This window comes from Elephantulus edwardii, unplaced genomic scaffold (assembly GCF_000299155.1).
Source record: "Elephantulus edwardii isolate Elephantulus edwardi_28Jun2011 unplaced genomic scaffold, EleEdw1.0 scaffold00209, whole genome shotgun sequence".
Lineage (NCBI taxonomy): Eukaryota > Metazoa > Chordata > Mammalia > Macroscelidea > Macroscelididae > Elephantulus > Elephantulus edwardii.
The window spans coordinates 4,027,643-4,037,744 of NW_006399959.1; the positions used below are offsets into that span (position 1 = coordinate 4,027,643).

The 10,102-nt window shown below is 48.9% G+C and overlaps 1 protein-coding gene across 1 annotated transcript; it reads left to right on the plus strand.

Annotated features, from left to right (window-relative positions):
- The first annotated feature begins 1,835 nt into the window (after window positions 1–1,835).
- ZSCAN10 (zinc finger and SCAN domain containing 10) lies at window positions 1,836–9,118 on the plus strand. The gene is made up of 5 exons (XM_006897443.1): window positions 1,836–2,066; window positions 5,116–5,374; window positions 5,560–5,621; window positions 5,799–5,856; window positions 7,563–9,118. Exons 1-5 carry the CDS (start codon window positions 1,836–1,838, stop codon window positions 9,116–9,118), a joined length of 2,166 nt encoding a protein of 721 aa, XP_006897505.1.
- Window positions 9,119–10,102: the final 984 nt, after the last annotated feature.

Below are 10,102 nucleotides of genomic sequence, written 5' to 3' on the forward strand. Positions count from 1 at the left end.
TTTGCAACTTTTTGAGAAAGCACCATACTGCATTCCACAGTGGTTGCACCATTTTACACTCTCACCAACAGTGAAAAAGGGTTCTAGTTTCTCCACAACCTCGCCAGCATTTGTTGCTTGCTGCTCTGTTAAATTTTGCTATTCTGACTAGGGTGAGATGATATCTCATAGTTGTTTTAATTTGCATCTCTCTTAGAACTAGGGATTTTGAACATTTCTTCATGTGCTTGTTAGCCATCTGAATGTCGTCGTCTTCAGTGAAGTGCCTGTTCATATCATGTGCTCATTTTTCTATTGGATTATTTATCTTTATCTTGTTGTGGTGTGATCTGTTGAGGGATGTTTGATTTGTTCCTTATTCCCTGTGTTGTTAGGTGTCGTTATGTAGTTCCAACTCGGGCATAGTCTATAAACTATGAGAGTCTGCTTGCCTGCTCCTGTCAAATCCTCACCGTCATTGCCTTGTTTGCCTGCCCAGTCCCACCAAATCCTCACTGTCACTGCCGTGTTTGAGCCCATTGCTGCAGCCACTGTCAGTCCAGCTCCTTTCAAGGCCTTACTCCTTTTTGCTGACCCTCAGCTTTAGCAAACATGATGTTCATATCTGGGGACTTGTTCTTCCTGACAGTATGACCAAGTATGAGAATGGTGAAGTGTGAGTATGATGAAATCGCACCATTCTCACTTTGAAGGAACATTTCTTGCATGTCCTCTAAGACAGACTTGTTTGTTTTTCTGGCATTCCACAGTAGATCCAATATTCTTGGTCAACACCATCATTCAAAGGCATCAGTTCATCAATCTTGCTCATCCACTGTCCAGCTTTCGCATGCACTTGAAGTGAGTGATCACACCATGACCCGAGTCAGGTGCATCTTAGTCATAAAGAGATTCCCTGAAATGCCCCACAGACTGGAAGCTACATCTAGAGAGTGGGTAAAAATGTAGTTGAAATATTTTGGGCAAGAATCTATCCCCAATGGTTGCTGTGTGCTCCACAGGGAGACATAACAGGAAGTAGGACAGCCTGGCTATTCTCAGTTTAATTTCTGGAGTAAAGTGATGCAAACGTCCTGGGTTTGTTCCTACTGTGATCGAATCAATTCTGAGCCATAGTCCCCCTCAGATTGTTGAAGCTGTGAATCTATGGGAGGTGACTGCCTATCCTCCCCAGGAGCCACTGGGGGATTAGAACAATTGATCTCTTGGTTGGCACCACAACTATGCTACAGTAATGTTTCAGTTTCCTTTTTGATCAGCTTAGGGTTGGGGCTCATTTGCCTTTGGTAGGCATGCAACCATAAGCACTGCTAACCATTTCCTCGGGAGACATCTTAACACTGGAGTCCTAGTTACTCACTCAACATGCATAACTGCTAGCTGAGAGGTGGGAGGTCCAGTTTCACTCAGAGGCACCTCGAGAGAAAGACCTAGTGAGCTGCCTCAGAAAATCTGCACAGTTACACACACACACACACACACACACACACACACACCACTAAGTGGGCATAGACTGGAGCCAGTTCAGCCAGGGAGCAGCGTGCAGGTGAACGTCCTCTAAGATATGATCTTGGCTAGCCTAGGTTCTAACCCAGTGTCTTCAGCTCCACAGGTGTGGAAGGAGGACTGAGGAAGGAAGCAGCTGCCCGGAGGTGTCCCCGTGGTGCAGGATGCCTTCAGAGCCTGGCTCTGTCGTCCAGGAGCAGGAGCAGTTAGGAGCAGTGAAGCTAGAGGAAGAATTCACTTCTGGCCAGCAGGACCTCGAGCATGTGGAGACCAGGCTGCGGCCCGAGGTGGCTCACCAGCTATTCAGATGCTTCCAGTATCAGGAGGACATGGGGCCGCGGGCGTCCCTGAGCCGGCTCCGGGAGCTCTGTGGTCACTGGCTGCGGCCAGCTCTGCTCACTAAGAAGCAGATGCTGGAACTGCTGGTGCTGGAGCAGTTCCTCAGCGTGCTGCCCCCACACCTCCTGGGCCGTCTGCAAGGGCAGCCACTCAGAGACGGGGAAGACGTGGTGCTGCTGCTGGAGGGCATTAAGATGGAGACCAACAACGTGGGACCGCTGGTGAGAGGGTGATGGGCAGGCTGGCTCACAGGGACATCATTGCCCCACTAGGGAAGAGACCATGATGCTGTCTAGTTAAAGACCTAAACATTTTCTCAGCATGATGTTTGCTGATACCCTCCCACATACAGACATACATACATACATACATACATACATACATACATACATACATACATACAGAGGCAGTTCTAGTTTATAAACTTCCAACTAGCAGACAGCCGTTGCTGTTAGAGGCCCTTAAAGTTATCCACAGTACCACAGCCCACTGCTGGATCCTGCACCACCTCACAGTCGTTACTGTTTGAGGTCACTGATGCAGCCACCAGTCAATCCGTCTCATTGAGGATCTTCTCTCGTGCTCTGCCTCTCCACTGCCAGGCATGCTGTCCTCCTCCAAGGACTGGTCCCTCCTGACCACATGTCTACAGCACACACAGCTCTTGTCAGCTGCTTGTCCTTAGAGCTGATGTGAATTGCCATCACTTTGAAACAAGCAGCCCAGCCCCTGCTCTGAAGATCTCTTCTTCACAACCCCTCCACTTGTTGAACCTGCAGCTTTTAATAATTTTGGAAAGAGGGTTGGGTCGATGAAAGAGACAAAGACCTTCAATCAGAAGGAGTGACACAGTGGCTGTGGCAACAGCCTCAGGTGTGTCTGAGATGATGAGGACAGTGCAGGATAGGACAGGGTCCATATCTTCATTCACATAGTCGCCATGAGTGGTACTCGATGGCACCTAACAGTAACAGAAACAACAATAACAACCATTTCCAAATCTTTCTTTTCATTAAAGCCAGCCACCATGCTTGGAAAAATGGCTACAACAATGGCTCAAGCAGAGATAGCGAGAACAGTGCAGGGCCCGCCAGGTAGTCTGTGCCGACTTGACTGCATCTAACAAACTAAGGTTGAATGAGAACTAGGAAGGACTCTGTTCTAAGTTACCTACAAATTGCTATGGCATTTTTAAAATTGTGATTTGAGTGAAGGTTAACTCAGTAAATTCTTTGCTCAACTATTCACACACATTTTGGCCTATTACATTCATTAGTCCTATTACATTCATTCCCACAAGGTAATGGCACTTTCCCCACTTCCTGCTTGTCATTCTCATTTCCATTCACCCTACACCTCTGTGCTTTCCCTTTAGTGATAGTGTGCTGATCAGTCCTTATAGAATATTGCCTTTCTCTTCATCCATTTTTAATAAGTACCTGTGATCTATTTTCTCATTTTTACCCCTCCTCTCCCTCTCTTTCTATTTCTAGTAATAATCCAAGAATATTTGCCTTGCAAAGTCTTAGAGATGCAGATAAGAACCCAGGGACTGTTCTTTGTAATCTTTGGGACTGTTTGTAATTTGTGCACCATCTGTAATTTTTTTTTAAATGTTCATACATAATTTGTTTTGTGGTTGAGAATATACTCAGCACATACACTTCAACTTCGACACATGCAGCTCAGTGACACGGACGACATTCCTTGAGTTATGTAACCATTCTCTCCTTTTCCAAGCTGTTCCTCCATCACTAACAAGGTCACTGGCCCCTCAGTTTCCAGATTTTCTAATATATTCTTTAACATATTAAGTGAATTCTCTTCTACTGCTAGTTTGCTAAGAATTTTTTAAAAAGGTATATTTGAATCTGGGTGCCTTCTCCAAAAGGGGGGAAAGGTATATTTGAAAGTTGAATGGTTTCCTCCCCCCACCATCCGCAGATATGGTCAAGGTCCCTGGGTTAGTAATTTGGCTGTAAACCTGAAAGGTTTGAGGCTTGAGTTGCCCTAGGGGCCCTTCAGAAGAAAGTTCTGCTGATCTACTTCAGATAAAAGGTCCCTGTAAACCTAGCAGAGCAATCTGGCACATATATGAAGTTGCTGTGAGTCTGAATCGACAACTATTTTTCTTGTTATAGAAATGATAGTACTACTTTTGTCTCTGGTGGCTTCATGGTTAGGAATTATGCTGCTAGTGCAAAGACATGCTGTTCAAATCTCCCAGCTACTCCATGGGGCAAGGGCAGGCAATCTCTTGTGTGATTTACTGCCTCTGAATACCTGTAGGAGGGTCAGCTCTGGGTCGGTTCTGACTTGACAGCACACAACAATACATTGATTTTGTTATGTGTCATTAAGTAATCTGTGACTCATAGTGACTCTATGCACCATAGCTCTGAACCCCGCCCTATCCTGAGCCAGTCTCAGTCTCCAACACACCTATTCCCGTTACCATAGTCACTGAGTCAGTCCGTCTCATCTAGGGTCTTCCTCTTCTACATTGTCCCTCTACCCTTCCAAGGATGATACCCTTCTCTAAGAACTGGTCTTCTTGGCCACATGCCCAACGTATGTGAGACAGAGCTTCAAAACAATACAATATGCTCATTATTTCTCTTTCTTTTCACTCTTACTGGAATTCTGGGCATGAAAAACAACTACTACCCATGTGGTTGAGTTGATTCTGACTCATAGCAACCCATCAGGATGGAGCAGAATTGTCCTTTAGAGTTTCAAAGGCTGGAGATCTTTAGAGGGCCTTCCTCTGTTTTGCTGATCCTTGAAATTACCAAGGGTGATGTCCTCCAAAGACCACTCTCCTGATCACATGCCCAACATACATAAGATGTCGCCTCACCAGCTTTGCTTCTAAGGAGCATTGTGGTTACACTTCTTCCAAGATAGTGTGTTTGTTCTCTAATAGATCTAGTTAGTATTCTTCACCAACACCATATTTCAAAGGTATCAGTTCTTTTTCGGGCTTCCTTATTGATTGTCCAGCTTTTGCATGCACATGAGATGACTGAAAATACCACTGCTTGATGCATACACACTTTGGCTCTCAGTGACAATACTGTTCTATACATGTAAAGCATTGGATTGGCAAATGTGTGATAGATATATTTATAACAGCAAACCCAAAATGCACTGAGGAGGCAGAAGATTTAAGAGTTCTACCAGTTTCTTCCTTCCTCACTCTTTCCTTCCCAGTCTGTCTGGAGTCAGTGGGACACGAATACATGTCTTCCCTGAATGTGTACTTAACAGGATTTTAGCTTTAGTGCTGGCAAGAATTACCCTGGTACAGATGCCACCTCGGAGGAGCAAGGGGGCACTCCCCAGGCCACTAGCCAAATCTACAAAGAGGAAGTACCTCCACAGGATCCTCGTGCATCGATGGAACTACCTTCATCCCAGCCAGAGGCCACCAAGTCGGCTGAGCAAGAAGCCTGGGTACCCAGCCCAAGTTTAACACAACTCCAGAGCCCTGCCCCCAAAAGAACCTTCCAGAGTCTTCAAGAAAGTGGTAATGCTGGAGCTCAGAAAGGCAGGGAGCTGTTTGGGTGGGGGCTAGGAGGTGGACTGTGTGAGAACTGGACAGCCTATCAGTTAACTGGGATCGGTGAGACCCACAACATCTCCCATGGGGACCTGTCCTTGCAGCCAAGGCTGGCTCCTGACTGCTCCTTTCCCCCTCCTCAATGCTGGCAGCTCCCTGGGGCCCTGTGCTGTGGTCAGAGAATTACCAGGATCAAGAACTGGCTGCTGTGTTGGTAAGCAGGGCTGGCCCCTCATCCCAGGATTCCCACACACTGGAACATTTTAAACTTTTCATTGTAACAATCTTAATTGAAATGTAGGGAGTTCTTCATTCCCTCTGACTGAACACCCAGCCCCAGGAGCCTTTGTTTCTCACTCACTTAAGGTCTCTGCTTTGTCTCCGGTTATAGGAGTCCTTGACCTTTGAGGATGTTCCTGCAAAGAAGGCCTGCGCTGCGCACCCTCTAGGTAAGAAGCCCTCCCCAGGTCACGGCCATGGAAGCCTCCTTCTTGCCTCAGGTGTTGGGAGTGGTGCTAGAGCTCCAGATTCTCTGACTTTTTGACCTCTGTCTTAAGCTGGGTTCCATAGGAAAGAGATCCACCCCCCCCCCCCGAACAGTGCCAAGGAAATGGCTCATGTGCTCTTAGAGGCTGGTAGGTCCCCATTCTGTGGGTCAAATGGCAGGATAGAGGCTTCTCCTGACTCATGTAGCCATGGAGGCTGACAAATGCAAGGATGAAAGGTAAGGCAGCAGCTGGTTCAAGTCCAAGAGCCAGAGGTGATGAGGGTCTACATAGAGCAGAAGCTAGGGAGCTTTATGGCAAATGTTCATATATGGCCCATGTAGGTCACATCCACAGAGGAACTCGCCTTCAGTCTATTGACTGTTTATGTTGTTGTTGAGTAGTGGACACTTACTCATAGCTGACCCTCCTGTGGATTTTCAAAGGCAGTAAATTGCACAGGAGGAGACTGCCATCTTTCTCCCAGGGAACAGCTGGTAGATTCAAACTTGGTACCTTTGGGTTAGCATTCCTTACCACCAAGCCATCAGAGCTCCCAACACTCTAAAGCCCATCAAGGAAAGAAATGATCATCAAATCTCACCAATAAAGTGACTGTATTATATTAGATTTCATCAAAGGAATGAAAATAGTTCTGCCAAACTGGAGAATCACAGGTCGCCAGACGGACACAACCTGAACCATCACAGGATATTTTATTTTTACAGGTTTACTGTGACTGGTCTAATTATTAACTGTTTCCTTTGAACTTGACTTGGGAGTCAGGTGACTATTTAATGGATGCAGTGTTTCCATTTAGTGGTGATGGTTGTACAGCAAGGAGATCATAGTTTTGTCATCAAAATACTTAAATGTGGTTGAAAAGGTGAAGGTGTTGTTAGAGACTGTTTCAGTCCTTCAGTGCCACTATGACAGCGTTATAACCACAAGTGAGTAGCTTTAACAAACAGAAATTTGTCTCTCACAGTTCAGGGGGCTAGAAGTCTGGGGCCTCTTACACAGCATAATATGAATTGGAGTATCAGCGGAAAGGTTGTTGGTTCTATAAGGTTACCGAGGAAGGACAAAACCCAGTTTAGGCCAAGAAAGACAGTTTGAGGAGAAACTGCCGGGCTGGCTCTCAAGCAGAAGACCAGCCCCCACTAAGTGTTAAAGGGGGATTTTATACTTTCTTATAAGGGGCTTGGGGAAGGGATGCTTACAGATGCTTCCTATAAGATAAAGAAGTGAGGGGAGCTCTGGTGGTCTAGGGGAAAGGAGCTGCAACTACAATCCCAGAGGCGCACGGTTCAAATCCACCAGATGCTCTGCCGGGAAAGGGGGGACAATCTCCTCCTGTACCAGTCAGATCTGATTTGATGGTACACTCACACAAAAATAAAAAAAAATAAAATAAAAAAGCAAACAAAATAAAATAATTTAAAAAAAAAAGATAGAGAAGTGGGCTAGGGTCTCAGATATTCCTGGGGAAAGGGGGATAGGGATCGTCACAGAGAAAAAGCACAGCTGCTGTTTCTTATGATTGGATTCTTTCAGTAGCCATTCTGGGAGAGGAAGTAAAGGGCTCTGCAGCCCTATTAGTTCGAGTCCACATTGCCAGAGCATCTTTGAATAAGTCTGACTGTCCTGGTTTCTGCTCCTTCCCCTAGGGTCTGGAAGCAAGACCCCACACAAGGAGGAAGTTAAACAGGAAAAACCCAAAGAGGCTGTCTCCGATGATGCTCAAAAAAATAGTCCCATTGAAGCAAAAGACCACTTTCCGGCGACCAGCTGGGGTCCTGAGAAGGGCACAGCCACTGGAGAAGGCCTCTCTGGCACAGCTGAAGGTGTGGAGGCGCCAGCCCTGGCTCCGGAGGCAGCGGCGGAGGGTCCCTCCAAGGATGCACCTCTCATCTGCACCAAGTGCGGGGCAAGCTTCCCGCACCTGTCGCGCCTGGAGGCGCACCACCGGCACTCGCACGCACGGGGACGCTCCTTCCCGTGCCTGAGCTGCGGCAAGAGCTTTGGCCGCAGCTCCATTCTCAAGCTGCACATGCGCACGCACACAGACGAGCGCCCGCACGCTTGCCACCTGTGCGGCCAGCGCTTCCGCCAGAGCTCGCACCTGACCAAGCACCTGCAGACGCACTCGGAGCCTGCCTTCCTGTGCGCCGAGTGCGGCCAGGGCTTCCAGCGGCGGACCAGCCTCCTGAAGCACCTGCTGGCGCACTCCCAGGACCAGGGTCACAGCCAGAACCAGAAGCCACCCGCGCGGCCACGAGAGCCTGGGTCCTTCCTGTGCTCACACTGCGGCCAGATCTTCCAGCGCCACTCCAGCCTCAAACGCCACCTGCGCATGCATGCCAGGGAGAAGAACCACCAGTGCGCTGAGTGTTCCAGCACCCTCCAACCCACCTCAGAGCACAGGCCCTATGTGTGCGACGTCTGCGACAAGGCCTTCCGGCGCAGCGAGCACCTGGTGGCCCACCGGCGTGTGCACACAGGCGAGCGGCCCTTCTCCTGCCAGGCCTGCGGCCGCAGCTTCAGCCAAAGCTCACAGCTGGCCAGCCACCAGCGGGTGCACACGGGTGAGAAGCCCTACGCCTGCCCGCAGTGCGGGAAGCGCTTTGTGCGGCGCTCGGGCCTGGCCCGCCACCAGCTGATCCATGGAGGTCCCCGGCCCCATTATTGCACCCAGTGTGGCAAGACCTTCGTGCAGACGCAGGACCTCGCCCGACACCGGCGCAGCCACGCGGGGGAGAAGCCCTGCTGCTGCAGCGAGTGTGGCGAACGCTTCAGCCAGATCTCGCACCTGACCCGCCACCAGCGCATCCATACCGGGGAAAAGCCACACGCCTGCGACACCTGTGGCCACCGCTTCCGCAACAGCTCCAACCTCACCCGACATCAGCGCAGCCACACCGGCGAGCGGCCTTATAGCTGCCCTACATGTGGCCGCAGCTTCCGGCGCAATGCGCACCTGCAGCGGCACTTGGTGACCCACGGAGAGGCTGGAGAGGAGGCATCTGGGGCACAGCAGCTGGAGGCCCCCCAGGAATGCACAGAGTGCGGCAAGAGCTTCAACCGCAGCTGTAACCTGGTGCGGCACATGCTGGTCCACACGGGCGCCAGGCCCTACTCCTGTCTGCAGTGCGGTCGCGGCTTTAGCCGCAACTCACACCTGCTGCGTCACCTGAGGACCCATGCTCGCGAGAACCTCTACTAGCTTAGCTAGGCTGGCCATCCTAGCACCCAAGGCCTAGAGTGGCCACTCTGCACCCCACCCCAGAGCCTTCCCCTGCCCTCCTTTTGTACCCCCCGCCAAAGAATCCCTTCCTGTACTCAAGAATGTATTTCAAATGTCCAAAGTAAACAATCCTCTTGAAAGCAGATGTTGTTTAGTATCTTTTTTCAATTGCATAATGCCGTCCGGTCATCTTCTGTGGTGTTACATGACACCCCACTTCTCTCCCATTCTGCAGGCTTTTCCAAGAGACCAATCAAGAACCCGTGTACCCTCAGAAAGGCAGAGTCAGGGCAGACAGCCGCCAAGGTAGAGTTAGCTGTGTGTGATATACCAGAATCTCCACTAGCTACTCTGAAATTATTTGTCTGGTGGGCATACCTCAAGGAACCCTAGTGGCATAGTGCACCCAGCGTCTTGGGCTGGTAACTCAAAGATCAGCACCTGAAATCCTTGGAAAGGATGAATATTTTCCTTCAGTAAAGAGGTACACCCTTAGAAACCTTACGAGTTTTATACACTCAGTGGCAGTGGACTTGATGTTTTAGGTTTGGGTATAGCTCTAAACTGACTATCTAAGACTTGTTGCATTTAGGTAAATCTGTCAAGAACTATCCAAAGTGCTAAGAAGCAAGGATGTCAGTTTAAAGACGAAGGTGTATCTGATCCAAACTATGGTGTTTGCCGTTGCATTCGATGCATCTGAAAGTTGGACAATGAATGAGGATGACAGAAAAAGAATCTTTGAGTTGTGGTGGTGGAGAAGAGTACGGAATATCCCATGGAAAGCCAAAAGAACAAAAAGTATTTTTTTTTTTGGGGGGGGGGAGAAGTCTGTTTTGGATGAAGTACAAACAAGGTGCTCCTTAGAGGCAAAGATGGTGAAACTTTCTCTTACATACTTTGGACATGTTAGGAGGAGCCAGACTTTGGAAAAGGGAATCATGAGGATCAAAGAGAGAGGAA

Bases quoted from the DNA above. Each gene is read 5' to 3' on its own strand.
- ZSCAN10 (XM_006897443.1), top strand. From the start codon at position 1,836: ATGGGGCCGCGGGCGTCCCTGAGCCGGCTCCGGGAGCTCTGTGGTCAC. The intron at 2,067-5,115 runs GTGAGAGGGTGA...TGTACTTAACAG, and splicing joins CCAACAACGTGGGACCGCTG to GATTTTAGCTTTAGTGCTGG. The intron at 5,857-7,562 runs GTAAGAAGCCCT...TCCTTCCCCTAG, and splicing joins CTGCGCTGCGCACCCTCTAG to GGTCTGGAAGCAAGACCCCA.